General features: G+C 45.7%; 1 protein-coding gene across 2 annotated transcripts in view; it reads left to right on the plus strand.

Annotated features, from left to right (window-relative positions):
- The window catches only part of LOC115105314 (transmembrane protein 132E-like), a 373,129-nt gene that overhangs the window by 252,647 nt on the left and 99,790 nt on the right, over positions 1 to 20,692 (plus strand). The window contains exons 1-2 of one of the 2 annotated variants that reach the window (XM_029627232.2): positions 5,311 to 5,913; positions 6,487 to 7,414. In XM_029627232.2, the coding sequence (XP_029483092.2) occupies positions 5,835 to 5,913; positions 6,487 to 7,414 (1,007 nt within the window). In that variant the 5' untranslated portion in view covers positions 5,311 to 5,834. Of the gene's footprint in view, positions 1 to 5,310; positions 5,914 to 6,486; positions 7,415 to 20,692 lie in introns of those variants that run through there. The other variant, XM_029627233.2, reaches the window with a different exon arrangement.

The raw sequence follows: 20,692 nt of genomic DNA on the forward strand, positions 1-20,692 counted from the left end.
ACGTTACATGTATGATCTTATTATTCGTATCTCAGAGCCATTTGCTTGCCTAGTTATAGCCTAATGTTAGCTAGCTAACATTGAACCTGGTTGATTAGCTACCCGCAGATTCATGCAGGGTAGTAACTTCATGAGTTGGGATGATGGTTCATTACTTAGCTACAGTTGAAGTCTGAAGCTTACATCCTCTTAGGATGGAGTCATTAAAACTCATTTTTCAACCACTCCACAAATATCTTGTTAGCAAACTATAGTTTTGGCAAGTCGGTTAGGATATCTACTTTGTGCATGACACAAGTAATTTTTCCAACAATTGTTTACAGACAGATTATTTCAATTATAATTCACTGTATCACAATTCCAGTGGGTTAGAAGTTTACATACACTAAGTTGAATGTGCCTTTTAACAGCTTGGAAAATTCCAGAAAATGATGTCATGGCTTTAGAAGCTTCTGTAGGCTAATTGACATAATTTGAGTCAATTGGAGGTGTACCTGTGGATGTGTTTCAAGGCCTACCTTCAAACTCAGTGCCTCTTTGCTTGACATCATGAGGAAATCTAAATAAATCAGCCAAGACCTCAAAAGAAAATTGTAGACCTCCACAAGTCTGGTTCATCCTTGGGAGCAATTTCCAAATGCCTGAAGGTTCCACGTTCATCTCTACAAACGATAGTACGCAAGTATAAACACCATGGGACCATGCAGCCGTAATACCGCTCAGGAAGGAAATGCGTTCTGTCTTCTAGAGATGAACGTACTTTGGTGCGAAAAGTGCAAATCAATCCCAGAACAACAGCAAAGGACCTTGTGAAGATGCTGGAGGAAACAGATACAAAAGTATCTATATCCACAGTAAAACTAGTCTTATATCGACACCGTAAAAGCCGCTCAGTAAGGAAGAAGCCACTGCTCCAAAGCCTCCATAAAAAAGCCAGGCTACGGTTTGCAACTGCACATGGGAACAAATATCATAATTTTAGGAGAAATGTCCTCTGGTCTGATGAAACAAAAATAGAACTGTTTGGCCATAATGACCATCGTTATGTTTGGAGGAAAAAGAGGGAGGCTTGCAAGCCAAAGAACCCCATCCCAACCGTGAAGCATGGGGGAGGGGGGTGGCATCATGTTGTGGGGGTGCTTTGCTGCAGGAGGGACTGGTGCATTTCACAAAATAGATGGCATCATGAGATAGGAAAATTATGTGGATATATTGAAGCAACATCTCAAGACATCAGTCAGGAATTTAAAGCTTGGTTGCAAATGGTTATTCCAAATCTACAATGACCCCAAGCATTCTTCCAAAGTTGTGGCAAAATGGCTTAAGGACAACAAAGTCAAGGTATTGGAGTGGCTATCACAACGTCCTGACCCCAATCCTATAGAAAATTAGTGGGCATAACTGAAAAAGTGTGTGCGAGCAAGGAGGCCTACAAACTTGACTCAGTTACACCAGTTCTGTCAGGAGGAATGGGCCAAAATTCATCCAACTTATTGTGGGAAGCTTGTGGAAGGCTACCCGAAACGTTTGACCCAAGTTAAACAATTTGAAGGCAATGCTACCAAATGCTAATTGAGTGTATGTAAACATATTACCCACTGGGAATGTGATGAAAGAAATAAAAGCTGAAATAAATCATTATCTCTACTATTATTCTGACATTTCACATTCTTAAAATCAAGTGGTGATCCTAACTGACCTGAAACAGGGCATTTTTACTTGGATTAAATGTCAGGAATTGTGATTAACTGGTTTTAAATGTATTTGGCTAAGGTATATGTAAACTTCCGACTTCAACTGTAGGTATTCTTCTTGTCCAGATGGGATAGGGCAGTGTGCAGTGCGATTGCATCATCCATACATTGGCGTGGTACGTGAATTGTCTAGGGTGTCGGGTAAGGTGGAGGTGATATGATCCTTAACTAGCCGATCAAAGCACTTCATGATGACATAAGTGAGTGCCACGGGGCAATAGTAATTTGTTCAGTTACAATCGCTTTCTTGGTTACAGGACCAATAGTGGACATCTTGAAGCAAGTGAGGGAAGCAGACTGGGATAGGAATATGTCTGTAAACACTCCAGCCAGCTGCATGCTCTGAGGACGCGGTTGTGGATGCCGTCTGTTTGATTGTCTTATGGAGGGCAGAACTGGACTGTTTGTATTCAATCATATTCCCAGTCACTTTGCTGTGGTTAAATGTTTTGGGTTTGCGCTTTCAGCTTTGCGCTAATGCTGCCATCTATCCACAGCAAAGGTAGGTTTTAATCGTCACAGTGAGAACAACATCCCCTATACATTTCCTGATGAACTCAGTCACCATGTTAGTGTATACGTCAATGTTATTCAGAGGGAACCCGGAACATGTCCCAGTCCTCAAGATCAAAACACTCTTGAAGCATGGATTCCGATTGGTCAAACCAGAATTGAATAGACCTCAGCACGGGTACTTCCTGTTGGAGTTTCTGCCTATAGGAAGAGAAGAGCAAAATGCAGTTGGGATCTGATTTCCCGAAGGGAGGGTGGGGAAGGGCTTTGTATCCATCCCGGAAGGGAGAGTAACAATGGTTGAGAGTTGTTGAAGCTCGAGAACTACAGACGATGTGTTGATAAAACTTTCGTAGAGTTTTCCTCAGATTTGCTTTATTAACATCCCCAGCTACAATTAATGCGGCATCAGGATATGCGGTTTCCAGTTTGTAGTTCCTTGAGAGCTCTCGTGGAATGCGCTTGAGTGGGACTATACATGGCTGTGATAATAACCGAAGAAAATGATCTCGTTAGGTAATGCGGACGGCATTTGATTGTGAGGTTTTCTAGGTTGGGTGAACGAAAGGACTAGAGTTCCTACAATCACACTATGAAACATACACCTCCGCCTTCTTCCCGGAGAGTTCTTTATTCCTATCCTCACAATGTATTGAGAACCCAGCTGGCTGTATGGACAGGGACAGTATATTCGGAGAGAGCCATTATTCCGTGAAACAGAGTATGTTACTGCCCCTGATATCTCTCTGGAAGGAGATATTTGCCCTGAGCTAGTCTACTTTATTGTCCAGGGACTGAACATTAGTGAGTAAAATACTCAAAAGCAGTAGATGGTGTGCTTGCCTAAAAGTCCACTCCGAAAACCTCTTCTCCGCCGGCGGTGTCTTGGAGCAGCCTATGGGATAAGTTAAATTGCCTTGAAAGGTACGAAGTAAGGGTCCAATTCAGGAAAGTTATAATACTGGTGAGTTACCTCTCTGATATCCAAAGTTAGTTCTGCCTGTTTGTAATAATGCACATAACATTCTGGGCTAATAATGTGAGAAATAACACACAAATGTAATACTGCAAAGTTACTTAGGAGCCTGAAACAAGGTGGTTCTATCTTCCACATCGGTAAATAACAAGCGTTTTCAAGTGCAACTGTAGTAACAATGGTTTTGGCATACAGCTCGGCGATTTAACTCTTTTGGGAAACCGAGCCCATCACTTTAGTTTTCACAAATGTATAGCAACACCGGTGCTTACTTTTTATAGCACTTTAAAGTGATTGATGTAGAGTTCATTATTTTTGTGAAATGACTTTGTGCCAAAAAGAAAGGAGCAAAAGCTATTTTTCTGGTTCCATTTTTACCAAGCGAGTTTGTGGTATAATACAGCTTCATTATCTACACAACACTGCCCCCTCCGTCGTGCAAGGAATAATATGCTCCATAAAAAAAAGAGGAAATTGCATTGCGTTGTGCCGTAGGCAGGCCTGCGTACTACAAGGAACCACCCATTTGTGATGAAAAATGACATTCACGTACTGCTCCTAATCATCGTGTTTCGTAAAATGCAGATGGTCTCTAAATGGTAAAGAAATAGCCCCAACCTCAACATCCAATTGTGGTCATACATTTTCATTAATCCCCATTAGGGAAAGCAACTTGATAGATGGAAAGAGCCCTGAGGTGTTGCTAGCTACTCATTGATATCCCCCACCCAACAGATGGGTATCATGTAACGGAGCATGCAACAGGAAGAGAAGCCAATCAATTTGGCCCTTATGTCTAATAGGAAGCCAAATAGGGGGGTTATCAGGTTTTCTGTTGTAAGCCCCATCTGCGCCCCCATCCACCCCGACCCCACTTTGATACAGCAGCAAAGGAAAAGTGAGTGGAGGAGCACCCCCAGTGCATTTGGGCCCGTATATCACGCCCCCTCAATCAGCCCGTACATCGGCCTGGAGTACACAGAAGGGGGGATGGGGAACTAAACAAGAGCAATCCGTTGTGTGCATTATGCGTGTTTAGAAAGGGATGAAGAGACACTCAAGTAGCTAATGTGGTCTCGTAATGGAACTGCGCTGCTCTGCAGAGCTGAGAGTATCATGTCAGACCCCTTAAGAGGCACTTCATTGCCTGGCCCTCAGACTACCAGAGTCTAACCACACTGCAGGAGCACACCATATGGTTCAGACCACTCGGCAGAAAAGTACTCATGTTCCTCAAGCAGTAAACTAATGTAGCAAATGGCCTGAAATTAGACCCTCTACATAATGGTATTGACGAGAAGAAGAAAAAAACTGCAGTTCGAATACTGTTCAACCAGTCCAATAAATGTGGAGGAAGAGTTCAAATGTCGTGTCACCTTGTTAACGTCCATAAGCGGAAGTCGAGTCATGGGCTCTCTTTCCATTTCCCCTGAATATCAGAACATTGGTTGTTGGGAACTCGGCAGAGGCTACTCAAGCAGATGCGCAGAATCAGCCGTAGCCCTGTGGAAAATCGGTTACATGACTGACAAGAACTGATAAAAAGTGTTCAAGAACATATATCCCATTACGAGATGAGAATTGTTCTGTTTATGTTCTTGATGTGGAAATAAGTGAAACGGTTCCTGGTGGAATGAACAACAGGCACCTTCATCTTTTCGACCCCCTGTTGAGCGTGATGCTGAGCGTAGGCTTGGACCACACACACATCCAAGAATTCCTTTCTATTTTATTGTAGGGATGCCAGGCACTTGGGGGGCAGAAGTAGTCAATCCCCCACCCCCAACCCTCCCCAGGCATCCTCATTATCTTTCTCGGGGGGCCGTGGCAGAAGAAAAGGGGACAGGCAGAGCTAATTCATCTATGATCTTTACCTAATCCCCCCCCCCCCTCTCTCTTTCTCCCGCTCACTCTCTTTGCCTGAATGCATTGAAGTAGTACATCCCTCCCCCATTCCCACCCCTCCCGTCCAACACACATAGACACTCATTCTCTCACACACTCTGCCTCACACAAACACGAAAGCCTCTTCCTGAACATGTCCAGTGGGAGAGGATAAATCGAGCTGAACAGTATTTTTTTTTTTACGAGTGTGTGTGTGGTGCAATAGTCCTTTGAGGCCTGTGTGTCTTAACGCTGTCTGGGAGCTCAAATGTTGATTATAGACTGAGGCTAGGTGTGGCGAGACAGGGCGGTGTCAAGGCTTTGTCTACAGTATTAAACCCGGGCTTGCGAAGAGGGGTTTGGTCTATCAGGGACAGCTGCCAGATTGGAGCTACATGTGTGGACTGGATTCAAAGAGCTTCTGTGGGTCTATGCTGTGGACCACGATTGCACCAAAGGGAATGTAAGCACAAGTTCAAGAACTTCTGTTGATCCCCCACAGCTGTGTGCTGCAGCGCAAGCAAGGGAACCACCAGGAATCTGTTCTAGTACTGCGAATATCTGAGGAGATTTATGAGAGAAACGTGGAGTTATTTTTTTGCGCAATCTGTTAACTTGGTGACTGCAAACTCTCTACTGATGATTGGATATACTCTTTTGAAGAGCTATTTGAGGACATATACTTTCAATGCCAGGCGATTTGGAATATGGGACTTTTAATCTCTGATTTGGTCTGTCTGGAAAGGATTTGGCACATTTATTTCATGTTCTTGGTACTACTGATAAGTATGTTACATCAATGCTGTTTCTTTATGACTGTGTCCTATGTCTGAGCAGATTGTATTTTATAGCTCGAGGGTACATGTTTTTTATTTGTTCTCTTTTCCCAGAGTTTGTCATTAGATAACACGTTTGAGTGTTTGTTCCCACTCTATTTTGTTCTAAAGTATCTCCCTATTTCTCTTTTACATTTTGTCAAATATCTTGTTGTTTTGAAAGCTTGTGTGTTTTGTCCATTCGTTAACTTCTCTGTCAGTTTTAAAACTGACTATTGGTGTGTTATTGAACTCGAGGAACAACCGATTGAGTGTGTGGTGTTGAGCTGTTTATCTTGTGAACAGCAGGTACGATGAAATCAGTGTCATGCAGCTTGTTTACTTATACAACCCGTTTCATTGGACACAATGGGCAATCTGCCTGCAGGCCACTTGACACATACGGTTTCTTTATCAGATAATTGTTGTTATCTGTGGCAGTTTCATGTGAAGAGCAGGAGAAATTTGCAAAATGGTGAAATACATGTTGCATTGTAAAGATTCTAACCTTTTACTCTCTCTCTTTCCATCTCTCTGTGTTCAGCATTTGCAGGTAAAGTATCCCCGACTAGCCCAGATGCTCTCCTGAGCTCTTCGGCAGTCACCCCCACCCCTCCGGACATCTACCTGCCCGCCAACTTCAAGCTTTCCAACGCCCAGCTGGCCTTCTTCCTGCGAGAGACCAGGTCCTCGGGCCAAAGCAGCGGTAGCCATGCCAACAAACACCCTCTCCAGCGTTCCGAGAGCTTTGTGGTCTTCCAAACTAAGGAGTTTCCCTCCGTTAACATAACCTTTGGCCCGTTCACCCAGGACCAGAGCCTATCCAAGGACCTCCTCCAGCCCTCCAGCCCTCTGGACATCCTCGGGCGGCTAACGGTCAACTGGAAGGTCCGGGCCTTCATCGTCCAGTCGAGGGTGTTATCTAGCAACCCCGTGGTCCAGGTGCTCTTCTACATCGCCGGTCGCGACTGGGATGACTTCAAAGTCCAGGACAAGCTGCCCTGCGTCAGGCTCCACGGCTTCCGGGATGTGCGCGAGATCAAGACGTCGTGCCACCTCCGGGGGAACCTTGCCCAGTGCTTGGCCCAGCTGGAGTTGCCCCCCACCTGGTTCAACACCAATGTGGCCCCCCTGGGACGCAGGAAAAGCTCCAGCGACAGCCTGGAGCTGAGCGGGGAGTCCCTCCAGGCCGAGCTGTACTACACCCTCCATGACCCGGACAGCGGAGGGGAGTGCGGCGAGAACTCGGGCCGCAGAGGAGGATCACGGGGCGAGCCTCCCTCTCAACATCCCCTCCTCCGCATTGGTAGCATCAGCCTGTACCATTCCAGCCAGAAGCAGCTGGTGGTGGACAAGCAGCTGGATAAGAACATGTTCCTGAGGTTGCCTGAGAAGTCGCTGAAGCCAGGAGAGACCCTCAACATCTTCCTCTACCTGGTGCCCAATTCCACAGTGGAGCTGTTCACCCTCAAGTAAGTGTCTCTTTCTCAATGAATCTTTCCTGGATGCATCACATCTTCTTTCCTAGCCTTCTTCTCAAAATTATTTAGAGGAGAAGGTCAGTGGAAAGGGACCTTGGACCTTCTCCTCCAAAACAGTTGAGGACACAATGAATTGGAGTGTGTGCTTTCAGAAGGAAATATTGTCAATAGGGCTGGGATTTGCCAGAAACTTCACGATATGCTATTATCACGATACCTAGGTACGATATGTATGCGATTGTCACAATTGTCACAATTCTATATGTATTAATACTGTGATTTGCGATTCGATGTTCCAAACATATTGCTCACCATATGTCTGCTGCAGAGTGACAAGAGTCAGTCATGAGAAAACAAGTTTTGATCAGTAATGGAAATAAAAGAACAGAAAACAGATTGGCTCCCTAAAAGAAGAAGATGGAGAACAAGCTTTAAGGATTAAAACTGTAGTTTGTACAGGTACAGCCAACTAGTGCAAAACTAATGTTGTAATATTGTAAAAACTATATGATATATCATCAAAAGTAACTGGGTATCTCTAATGGCCAATGTGTTACTTACTGCCTTACATGTTATTGTGGCAATTACTAAGGTATGTAGTGATATTTATATATATATATATATATACACTGCTCAAAAAAATAAAGGGAACACTTAAACAACACAATGTAACTCCAAGTCAATCACACTTCTGTGAAATTAAACTGTCCACTTAGGAAGCAACCCTGATTGACAATAAATTTCACATGCTGTTGTGCAAATGGAATAGACAACAGGTGGAAATTATAGGCAATTAGCAAGACTCCCCCAATAAAGGAGTGGTTCTGCAGGTGGTAACCTCAGACCATTTCTCAGTTCCTATGCTTCCTGGCTGATGTTTTGGTCACTTTTGAATGCTGGCGGTGCTTTCACTCAAGTGGTAGCATGAGACCGAGTCTACAACCCACACAAGTGGCTCAGGTAGTGCAGCTCATCCAGGATGGCACATCAATGCGAGCTGTGGCAAGAAGGTTTGCTGTGTCTGTCAGCGTAGTGTTCAGAGCATGGAGGCGCTACCAGGAGACAGGCCAGTACATCAGGAGACGTGGAGGAGGCCGTAGGAGGGCAACAACCCAGCAGCAGGACTGCTACCTCCGCCTTTGTGCAAGGAGGAGCAGGAGGAGCATTGCCAGAGCCCTGCAAAATGACCTCCAGCAGGCCACAAATGTGCATGTGTCTGCTCAAACGGTCAGAAACAGACTCCATGAGGGTGGTATGAGGGTCTGACGTCCACAGGTGGGTGTTGTGCTTACAGCCCAACACCGTGCAGGACTTTTGGCATTTGCCAGAGAACACCAAGATTGGCAAATTCGCCACTGGCACCCTGTGCTCTTCACAGATGAAAGCAGGTTCACACTGAGCACGTGACAGACGTGACAGGGTCTGGAGATGCCGTGGACAACGTTCTACTGCCTGCAACATCCTCCAGCATGACCGGTTTGGCGGTGGGTCAGTCATGGTGTAGGGTGGCATTTCTTTGGGGGGCTGCACAGCCCTCCATGTGCTCGCTCGCCAGAGGTAGCCTGGACTGCCATTAGGTACCGAGATGAGATCCTCAGACCCCTTGTGAGACCATATGCTGGTGCGGTTGGCCCTGGGTTCCTCCTAATGCAAGACAATGCTAGACCTCATGTGGCTGGAGTGTTTCAGCAGTTCCTGCAAGAGGAAGGCATTGATGCTATGGACTGGCCCGCCCGTTTCCCAGACCTGAATCCAATTGAGCACATCTGGGACATTATGTCTCGCTCCATCCACCAACGCCACATTGCACCACAGACTGTCCAGGAGTTGTCGGATGCTTTAGTCCAGGTCTGGGAGGAGATCCCTCAGGAGACCATCCTCCACCTCATCAGGAGCATGCCCAGGCGTTGTAGGGAGGTCATACAGGCACATGGAGGCCACACACACTACTGAGCCTCATTTTGACTTGTTTTAAGGACATTACATCAAAGTTGGATCAGCCTGTAGTGTGGTTTTCCACTTTAATTTTGAGTGTGACTCCAAATCCAGACCTCCATGGGTTGATAAATTTGATTTCCATTGATAATTTTTGTGTGATTTTGTTGTCAGCACATTCAACTATGTAAAGAAAAAAGTATTTAATAAGAATATTTCATTCATTCAGATCTAGGATGTGTTATTTTAGTGTTCCCTTTATTTTTTTGAGCAGTGTATATATACACATACAGTGGGGCAAAAAAGTATTTAGTCAGCCACCAATTGTGTAAGTTCTCCCACTTAAAAAGATGAGAGAGGCCTGTAATTTTCATCATAGGTACACTTCAACTATGACAGACAAAATTAGAAAAAAAATCCAGAAAATCACATTGTAGGATTTTTAATGAATTTATTTGCAAATTATGGTGGAAAATAAGTATTTGGTCAATAACAAAAGTTTATCTCAATACTTTGTTATATACCCTTTGTTGGCAATGACAGAGTTCAAACGTTTTCTGTAAGTCTTCACAAGGTTTTCACACACTATTGCTGGTATGTTGGCCCATTCCTCCATGCAGATCTCCTCTAGAGCACTGATGTTTTGAGGCTGTTGCTGGGCAACACAGACTTTCAACTCCCTCCAAAGATTTTCTATGGGGTTGAGATCTGGAGACTGGCTAGGCAACTCCAGGACCTTGAAATGCCTCTTACGAAGCCACTCCTTCGTTGCCCGAGCGGTGTGTTTTTAAATGGGAGAACTTGCACAATTGGTGACTGACTAAATACTTTTTTGCCCCACTCTTTATACATACATGCAGTGCCAGTCAAAAGTTTGGACACACCTACTCATTCAAGGGTTTTTCTTTATTTTTTACTATGTTATACATTGTAGAATAATAGTGAACACATCAAAACTACGAAATAACACATAGAATTATTTAGTAACAAAAAATGTGTTAAGCAAATCAAAATATATTTTAGATTCTTCAAAGTTGCCACCCTTTGCCTTGATGACAGCTTTGCACACTCTTGGCATTCTCTCAACCAGCTTCCCCTGGAATGCTTTTCCAACAGTCTTGAAGGAGTGTCCACATATGCTGAGCACTTGTTGGCTGCTTTTCCTTCACTCTGCACTCCAATTCATCCCAAAGCATCTCAATTGGGTTGAGGTCGGGTGATTGTGTAGGCCAGGTCATCTGATGGTGGCACCGGGATCCTCATCTCTCCCAAGTGGTCATTCTCTCTTTCTCCCCTTACCCATCTGTCTATCGCCTCCTTTGAATTCCATGCTGTCACAGTTACCAGCCCTTTCAAGCTTAACATCCTTATCATTTATCGCCCTCCAGGTTCCCTCGGAGAGTTCATCAATGAGCTTGATGCCTTGATAAGCTCCTTTCCTGAGGACGGCTCACCTCTCACAGTTCTGGGCGACTTTAACCTCCCCACGCCTACCTTTGACTCATTCCATGCTGTTCTTCCACTAACCTCGTTGCAACTCCCTCCAAGTCTCCGACCACTACCTTGTATCCTTTTTCCTCTCGCTCTCATCCAACACTTCCCACACTGCCCCTACTCGGATGGTATCGCGCCGTCCCAACCTTCGCTCTCTCTCCCCGCTACTCTCTCCTCTTCCATCCTATCATCTCTTCCTCTGCTCAAACCTTCTCCAACCTATCTCCTGATTCTGCCTCCTCAACCCTCCTCTCCTCCCTTTCTGCATCCTTTGACTCTCTATGTCCCCTATCCTCCAGGCCGGCTCGGTCCTCCCCTCCCGCTCCGTGGCTCGACGACTCATTGCGAGCTCACAGAACAGGGCTCCGGGCAGCCGAGCGGAAATGGAGGAAAACTCGCCTCCCTGCGGACCTGACATCCTTTCACTCCCTCCTCTCTACATTTTCCTCTTCTCTCTCTGCTGCTAAAGCCACTTTCTACCACTCTAAATTCCAAGCATCTGCCTCTAACCCTAGGAAGCTCTTTGCAACCTTCTCTCTCCTCCTGAATCCTCCTCCCCCCCCCCCTCCTCCCTCTCTGCAGATGACTTCGTCAACCATTTTGAAAAGAAGGTCGACGACATCCGATCCTCGCTTGCTAAGTCAAACGACACCGCTGGTTCTGCTCACACTGCCCTACCCTGTGCTCTGACCTCTTTCTCCCTCTCTCTCCAGATGAAATCTCGCGTTTTGTGACGGCCGGCCGCCCAACAACCTGCCCGCTTGACCCTATCCCCTCCTCTCTTCTCCAGACCATTTCCGAGACCTTCTCCCTTACCTCACCTCGCTCATCAACTCATCCCTGACCGCTGGCTACGCCCCTTCCGTCTTCAAGAGAGCGAGAGTTGCACCCTTCTGAAAAACCTACACTCGATCCCTCCGATGTCAACAACTACAGACCAGTATCCCTTCTTTCTTTTCTCTCCAAAACTCTTGAACGTGCCGTCCTTGGCCAGCTCTCCCGCTATCTCTCTCAGAATGACCTTCTTGATCCAAATCAGTCAGGTTTCAAGACTAGTCATTCAACTGAGACTGCTCTTCTCTGTATCACGGAGGCGCTCCGCACTGCTAAAGCTAACTCTCTCCTCTGCTCTCATCCTTCTAGACCTATCGGCTGCCTTCGATACTGTGAACCATCAGATCCTCCTCTCCACCCTCTCCGAGTTGGGCATCTCCGGCGCGGCCCACGCTGGATTGCGCCCTACCTGACAGGTCGCTCCTACCAGGTGGCGTGGCGAGAATCTGTCTCCACACCACGTGCTCTCACCACTGGTGTCCCCAGGGCTCTGTTCTAGGCCCTCTCCTATTCTCGCTATACACCAAGTCACTTGGCTCTGTCAACCTCACATGGTCTCTCCTATCATTGCTATGCAGACGACACACAATTAATCTTCCTCCTTTCCCCTTCTGATGACCAGGGGCGAATCGCATCTCTGCATGTCTGGCAGACATATCCAGTGTGGATGACGGATCACCACCTCAAGCTGAACCTCGGCAAGACGGAGCTGCTCTTCCTCCCGGGAAGGACTGCCCGTTCCATGATCTCGCCATCACGGTTGACAACTCCATTGTGTCCTCCTCCCAGAGCGCTAAGAACCTTGGCGTGATCCTGGACAACACCCTGTCGTTCTCAACTAACATCAAGGCGGTGGCCCGTTCCTGTAGGTTCATGCTCTACAACATCCGCAGAGTACGACCCTGCCTCACACAGGAAGCGGCGCAGGTCCTAATCCAGGCACTTGTCATCTCCCGTCTGGATTACTGCAACTCGCTGTTGGCTGGGCTCCCTGCCTGTGCCATTAAACCCCTACAACTCATCCAGAACGCCGCAGCCCGTCTGGTGTTCAACCTTCCCAAGTTCTCTCACGTCACCCCCTCCTCCTCCGCTCCCTCCACTGGCTTCCAGTTGAAGCTCGCATCCGCTACAAGACCATGGTGCTTGCCTACGGAGCTGTGAGGGGAACGGCACCTCAGTACCTCCAGGCTCTGATCAGGCCCTACACCCAAACAAGGGCACTGCGTTCATCCACCTCTGGCCTGCTCGCCTCCCTACCACTGAGGAAGTACAGTTCCCGCTCAGCCCAGTCAAAACTGTTCGCTGCTCTGGCCCCCAATGGTGGAACAAACTCCCTCACGACGCCAGGACAGCGGAGTCAATCACCACCTTCCGGAGACACCTGAAACCCCACCTCTTTAAGGAATACCTAGGATAGGATAAAGTAATCCCTCTCACCCCCTCCCCTGAAAAGATTTAGATGCACTACTGTTCCACTGGAGGTCATAAGGTGAATGCACCAATTTGTAAGTCGCTCTGGATAAGAGTAGTCCCACTAAGTGCAAACCAGATGGATGGCGTATCGCTGCAGAATGCTGTGGTAACTGTGCTGGTTAATTGTGCCTTGAATTCTAAATAAATCACGACTGTGTCACCAGAAAAGCACCGTCACACCACCTCCTCCATGCTTCACGGTGGAAACTACACATGTGGAGATCATCCTTTCACCTACTTTGCGTCTCACAAAGACAGCGGTTGGAACCAAAAATCTCAAATTTGGACTTATCAGCCCAAAGGATAGATTTCCACCAGTCTAATGTCCTGGGCCCAAGCAGGTCTCTTTTTCTTATTGGTGTGCTTTAGTAGTGGTTTCTTTTCAGCAATTCAACCGTGAAGGCCCAATTCACGCAGTCTCCTCTGAACAGTTGAGATGTGTCTGTTACTTAAACTCCATGAAGCATTTATTTGGACAGCATTGGAGGTGCAGTTAACTCTGATGAACTTATCCTCTGCAGCAGAGGTAACTCTGGGTCCTTCTTTTCCTGTGGCGGTCCTCATGAGAGCCAGTTTAATCATTGTGCTTGATTGTTTTTGCGACTGCTCTTGAAGAAACTTTCAAAGTTCTTGACATTTTCCCTATTGACTCACCTTCATGTCTTAAAGCAATGATGGACTGTCGTTTCTCTTTGCTTATTTGAGCTGTTCTTGCCATAATATATTTGGTAAAATACCATCTTCTGTATACCACCCCTACCTTGTCACAACACAACTGATTATCTCAGGAGGAAAGAAATTCCACACATTAACTTTTAACGGGGCACACCTGTTAATTGAAATGCATTCCAGGTGACTACACCATTAAGCTGGTTGAGAGAATGCTAAGAGTGTGCAAAGCTGTCATCAAGGCAAAGGGTGGCTACTTTGAAGAATCTGCAATATAAAATGTATTTAGATTTGTTCAACCTTTTCACATGTGAGTTCCAAATATCTCTAATGGTCGCCCCAGCGTGAGTTGTTATGTTTGACGCTTTACTGAGCCGGAGAAACTTCTCTCTTCGAGGAGAGCCCCCCGCACATCACTCATGTTTGCGCAGATCAAGTATGCATATATTTGTGCAGTCTTGCAAGAATTGGAACATTTTCTTGCTGGCGCTTGCTTTGCCTTCCTTGTTTTCCTTACCAATAATAACTTTGGACATGTGTGCGTTCCTATCAAAGTAAGTTCCTTATTTTCTGTATATCGTGTTGTCGTTTCTACTGTAGGCACATGCTGTATGTATGTATGTAGCATACTGTATTTACAGTTTTATTCGCAAGTACTGGTGACAAATAATGCATTCCGATTATTGCATATATTTTAATGGACACTTATGATAAGCGTTCTAATCAAGGGTTCTAATCACACCGGTTCGATCATTTCCTTTTGTTGGTACGTGTGACACTTTTTTGGTTACTACATGATTCCATATGTGTTATTTCATAGTGTTGATGTCTTTGCTATTATTCTACAATGTAGAAAATAGTAAAAATAATGAAAAACTCTTGAATGAGTAGGTGTGTCCAAAATGTTGACTGGTCTGTATATTTAAAGAACTTAGTCAACTTTATTCATCTCAGTCCTTTGAAGTGGTGCCCGGATGTATTGAACATAATATATTTCTTACATAATTGCCCGGGAGCTTACGCAATTAAAAGAGAACTGGGAGATGTTCTCTAGAATACTGAACGTCAAGACATTTTGAAGTGTCTGTTTTTCAACATTCTTTAAGGGAATAAAGCACATCTCTCTATTGAACTCGCCTAGATTTTGAGAACCGGAACACTCCTTTTACCCTGTAACAGAGAGGCCTAGCTACCTAATTTCCTAGCGCTATCAATTCAACCAGCACAGTGGAGAAATGAGGACTATATCATGTAAAATCTTTTTGAATCTCTCATGTAAGACTCGGCTCTGAGAACATGAGATGAAGATCATTCATCAGCCTCCTGAAAGAGCAGGCATAATGGGTATTAATTGACATCTGTTCAAATTAAATTCCTCATGAGCTGACCCACTTCTTGTCGATTTTGAGCTTAGGGGATACAAGGCATGTCTCCTCTCCCTCATGCCTGTGTTTCTCACTGTTATTCCTCTCCGTCAACATAATGAGAGGGTTAGAGTTCCCAGACAAAATAAAATGATTATTTAAATCCATGAAAGCCTCAAGAAAATGAGCTTTCTTTTTCTACTCTCCTGAAGATGAGGAGAGATGGAGGGGGAGGGGCCCGATATTAAGCGATATCTGAGGCATGACGGCGAAACTCTTCTTAAACACGGCGCTCCCTAATCGTAATGGAAACTCTGACTTCAATTTAGGAATTCACCGTGAATTAATTATGCTTCAATAACTCATTAAGGCGAACAGGAACAGGCAGTGCTAGGATTTACAGTATGCAGGCAGGAATAGTGCATTAGTGTTATCTCCCCAGTTCAATATTAGACTACCCCTACTGTGTGTGCATGTGTATGGCTTGAGACCTGACCATTTCTCATAAAACCCAGACTCTGAGGAGGAAAGCCCCAAGCATTTCACTTCTGACCATCACAGCGATTCCAAGAAGATGCTCCGTCCCCAGAGAGATCTATAACCTAATATGTGGATTACTTTGTTCCAAGATGTGTCCTGCCTAATCCCTCTCCCTAATGCTGTTGTTCCCGATAGATCAAGAATTTACTAATAACTTGACCTCATCTGTGGCCCGCCCATTGATAACATGTAGGTTTTATAATTATATCCCCTTTAGTGATGAATATGCCAAGAACATTTTATTTTTTTCTTTACACAGTCATAATGTGTTCGTTTCGGTTCATCGTTAAAACCTGGAGGAACAAAATGGACGACCAGATTCAAGTTTCAAAGGTTTTACATTTACATTTAAGTCATTTAGCAGACGCTCTTATCCAGAGCGACTTACAAATTGGTGCGTTCACCTTAAGACATCCAGTGGAACAGCCACTTTACAATAGTGCATCTAAATCTTTTAAGGGGGGGGGTGAGAAGGATTACTTTATCCTATCCTAGGTATTCCTGAAAGAGGTGGGGTTTCAGGTGTCTCCGGAAGGTGGTGATTGACTCCGCTGTCCTGGCGTCGTGAGGGAGTTTGTTCCACCATTGGGGGGCCAGAGCAGCGAACAGTTTTGACTGGGCTGCGCGGGAACTGTACTTCCTCAGTGGTAGGGAGGCGAGCAGGCCAGAGGTGGATGAACGCAGTGCCCTTGTTTGGGTGTAGGGCCTGATCAGAGCCTGGAGGTACTGAGGTGCCGTTCCCCTCACAGCTCCGTAGGCAAGCACCATGGTCTTGTAGCGGATGCGAGCTTCAACTGGAAGCCAGTGGAGAGAGCGGAGGAGCGGGGTGACGTGAGAGAACTTGGGAAGGTTGAACACCAGACGGGCTGCGGCGTTCTGGATGAGTTGTAGGGGTTTAATGGCACAGGCAGGGAGCCCAGCCAACAGCGAGTTGCAGTAATCCAGACGGGAGATGACAAGTGCCTGGATTAGGACCTGCGCTGCTTCCTGTGTGAGGCAGGGTCGTACTCTGCGGATGTTGTAGAGCATGAACCTACAAGAACGGGCCACCGCCTTGATGTTAGTTGAGAACGACAGGGTGTTGTCCAGGATCACGCCAAGGTTCTTAGCGCTCTGGGAGGAGGACACAATGGAGTTGTCAACCGTGATGGCGAGATCATGGAACGGGCAGTCCTTCCCCGGGAGGAAGAGCAGCTCCGTCTTGCCGAGGTTCAGCTTGAGGTGGTGATCCGTCATCCACACTGATATGTCTGCCAGACATGCAGAGATGCGATTCGCCACCTGGTCATCAGAAGGGGGAAAGGAGAAGATTAATTGTGTGTCGTCTGCATAGCAATGATAGAAGAGACCATGTGAGGTTATGACAGAGCCAAGTGACTTGGTGTATAGCGAGAATAGGAGAGGGCCTAGAACAGAGCCCTGGGGGACGCCAGTGGTGAGAGCGCGTGGTGAGGAGACAGATTCTCGCCACGCCATCTGGTAGGAGCGACCTGTCAGGTAGGACGCAATCCAAGCGTGGGCCGCGCCGGAGATGCCCAACTCGGAGAGGGTGGAGAGGAGGATCTGATGGTTCACAGTATCGAAGGCAGCCGATAGGTCTAGAAGGATGAGAGCAGAGGAGAGAGAGTTAGCTTTAGCAGTGCGGAGGGCCTCCGTGATACAGAGAAGAGCAGTCTCAGTTGAATGACTAGTCTTGAAACCTGACTGATTTGGATCAAGAAGGTCATTCTGAGAGAGATAGCGGGAGAGCTGGCCAAGGACGGCACGTTCAAGAGTTTTGGAGTGAAAAGAAAGAAGGGATACTGGTCTGTAGTTGTTGACATCGTAGGGATCGAGTGTAGGTTTTTTCAGAAGGGGTGCAACTCTCGCTCTCTTGAAGACAGAAGGGACGTAGCCAGCGGTCAGGGATGAGTTGATGAGCGAGGTGAGGTAAGGGAGAAGGTCTCCGGAAATGGTCTGGAGAAGAGAGGAGGGAATAGGGTCAAGCGGGCAGGTTGTTGGGCGGCCGGCCGTCACAAGACGGGAGATTTCATCTGGAGAGAGAGGGGAGAAAGAGGTCAGAGCACAGGGTAGGGCAGTGTGAGCAGAACCAGCGGTGTCGTTTGACTTAGCAAACGAGGATCGGATGTCGTTTTCATAATACCTTTCATAATATTCCATATTACCTTGTCTAATATTTCAACCATCATCACGTTATTGTGCAACTTGCAACCTCTGAACTGATTTCTAACCACCATTGTCTTCATGAAATGCAAACTAGGTTTCCTTAGAAACATAACTTTCAAATGTCACCTCTCATTTAATAGTTGACCCTCCTCTTTTCAATTTCAGTGATTATCTCAGAATTATACTTCATATTTCTTTTGTATCCAGGACACAGTGTTGCATTTCTGTCTCTCTGGGGGATAGAGTGTAGAAGAATAAAAATAGGTGATAGAGAGGGAAAAAATCCAGAGAGACCCTGAGCCAGGTGACTAAATGGGGCGTGAAACAGTGCTGGAAGCCAATTGTTGAGGTGTCTCCACCTAGAGCCCTGCATTACCGCGGGACTCCCGTGTCGGACCCGACAGAGAATTGTGCTGCGCAGCCTGAATGGTTCATGCTCGTAGTGAAAATATTATTTTAGGCCCGCAAAATATTTCATAATGGTCGTGTTGCTGTTTTAAATGCACTGTGAATTGTTATAAAATCACTTTTATATCACATAAATCTTGTGTCCCTCTCCTCTCCCCACCTCTAACTGGGGTGCATGTTACACAAATGGCTCGCGCGATGGCTTCAAACAGTAATGGTGGCAAAAACAAGTATCTGATGTGATTTAGTCTGTGGCCACTTGTGATGAATTATAAACCAATGGTCAGCTTGCAGTTCTCACGGGAAAGTAGACTATGTTGTTAATCATTTTCTAAAGGCAATGAAATAATGGCTCATGATTGGGCACTAGTCAGTCTAGCCCATTTGTTGCCTTTCCTTTACCTTACTAACAGTTCGAGTTGAGATGATTTTGGAATTGGAAAGTTCCTAATTCCCCCCATAATTGTATTCAGTCTTGCAGGGACTTTTAGTCTGTGTTGCTTCAAATTAGTTTGTTTACACTGGAGTTTGTTTTAATAAAATGACTTTATTCCAAACAGAAAATGTCTTGTGAAATCATGCATTCATTGCACAGTATAATGCATAAGATGTTTTTTTTTAAAGATGTGTAATTATAACATTGCGGGATTGCAGGCAGGAGCTAGATGAGATCTGGGGGGAGAAGGTGGGATGTCGACAGGCGGCCACGGTACCAAAAAATCTGTCCCGCTCAGACTGCTCTCTCCACCTTAAAAATATTATTAAAGATGTCATGAGGAAAGTCTTTATGAATTGAACTCAGCAGAAGTCTACCTCCTCTATCCCTCCCTCCCCTCATCCGAACTCTTGGAAATTCCCATTTTTTTCCCCCGGTTCCCATTTTTCCCCCTGATTCCCATTGTAACTTACGTTTGTATGTGTGTGTGTTAATGCACATGTGTGTGTGTTGGTGGGGAGGGCTTATTTAGCTAGGCCTTTAAAGTTCTGTTACCGTGGAAATAATAAAAATGCAGTGCATGTCAGTATTAATCATACCCAGCGTGTCTCTGTGATGCTTATCATCACCCAGGAAAACTACAATTAATTACATGCGTAGTTTGCGGCATGTGTCTGTTCTGTGTTTTTGATGAGATTGAGGAGTCCGCCTCTATTTTGGGTAGTGAATAAACAGATGAGGGAATGAAAACATTTCATTTTGTGGCTCCATTTATGATGCATTGGAATTATTACCATGTACGTATGTTAACATACAGTTTATTTGATGATGACATGACATTTCAATGAACTGTAAGTAAAATGCTGCCTGATACGTACATATTGACCTAACATGTACACTGTATATATCCAAGAGCCTTAGTAAAAAATGAGAGCCTATGTGAGCTTGATGTGAAAGGTTATAGAGTTACATTAGCTACAGTGACCAGTATGGGGCCTAGCATTAGCCTAGCAGTTTGGGCCAATAACCGTTTGGGCCAATAACCGAAAGCTCGCTGGTTCAAATAACCAAGCCGACAAGGTTACCTGCCACAGAAAAATATGTTTATGTGCCCTTGAGCAAGGCACTTAACCCTAATTTGCTCCATGGGCGCTGTACTACTATGGCTGACCCTGTAAAACAGCACATTTCACTGCACCCATCTGGTGTATATGACAATAAAACACATATTTCTTCATTTTATTTTATGCCCTACAGCGTTTTTGTTGCCGCTATCTAGGAAAATGGCTACTTCCTGACCCGGGATTCTGTTTTCTGCTGCCCAGTGGCCCTATGCTCTGCCATGTGTCCTCGTCCCAGTCCCTCTAGTCTTGTTCCCATGTCGTTGATGGGTAATGTCAGGCCTGCTCGGTACGGAGTGAGCTGAGCACTGATTGGATGACTCAGGATGAGTGACTTCCTGCCACCAGTGGCTTGTCAGCCCACATCAGATGACATTGAGCCCCGGCGCTTATCAGCGGTCATCTCTGATAGAGGCCAGGAGAGACATGTTTTCCTGTAGCCTCTCAAATCCTCTTCTGCCTTTACTCAGACTTTGTTTGATTCACCCTCTCTAGATTAGGGTTTCCTGTTTATTATCCTCTGTCCTCTCCCCCCGTTTTTTATTCTTTATCTGCTCAATGAGAGAGCTACCTGTAAAGTAGCCACACACTCTCACTCATTCAGTTATTTATGTTCCGTCAAGGGGGAAAAAAAGTGTCAAGAATGCCATTTACCATTGCACAATGTGAGTGGATATCTAATCGTATGGGCCTTGGACACATAAAACTTAAAAACAAGATGTACGTGACAGATGTTAAATTAAATGGCCTCCGCTTTGAACTTGGTGTTTTAGTGTGGAGGACAGAAGCACATAACTGTTCACATACTACTGCTTTATTTTAATTTTTT

This window comes from Oncorhynchus nerka, linkage group LG22 (assembly GCF_034236695.1).
Source record: "Oncorhynchus nerka isolate Pitt River linkage group LG22, Oner_Uvic_2.0, whole genome shotgun sequence".
Lineage (NCBI taxonomy): Eukaryota > Metazoa > Chordata > Actinopteri > Salmoniformes > Salmonidae > Oncorhynchus > Oncorhynchus nerka.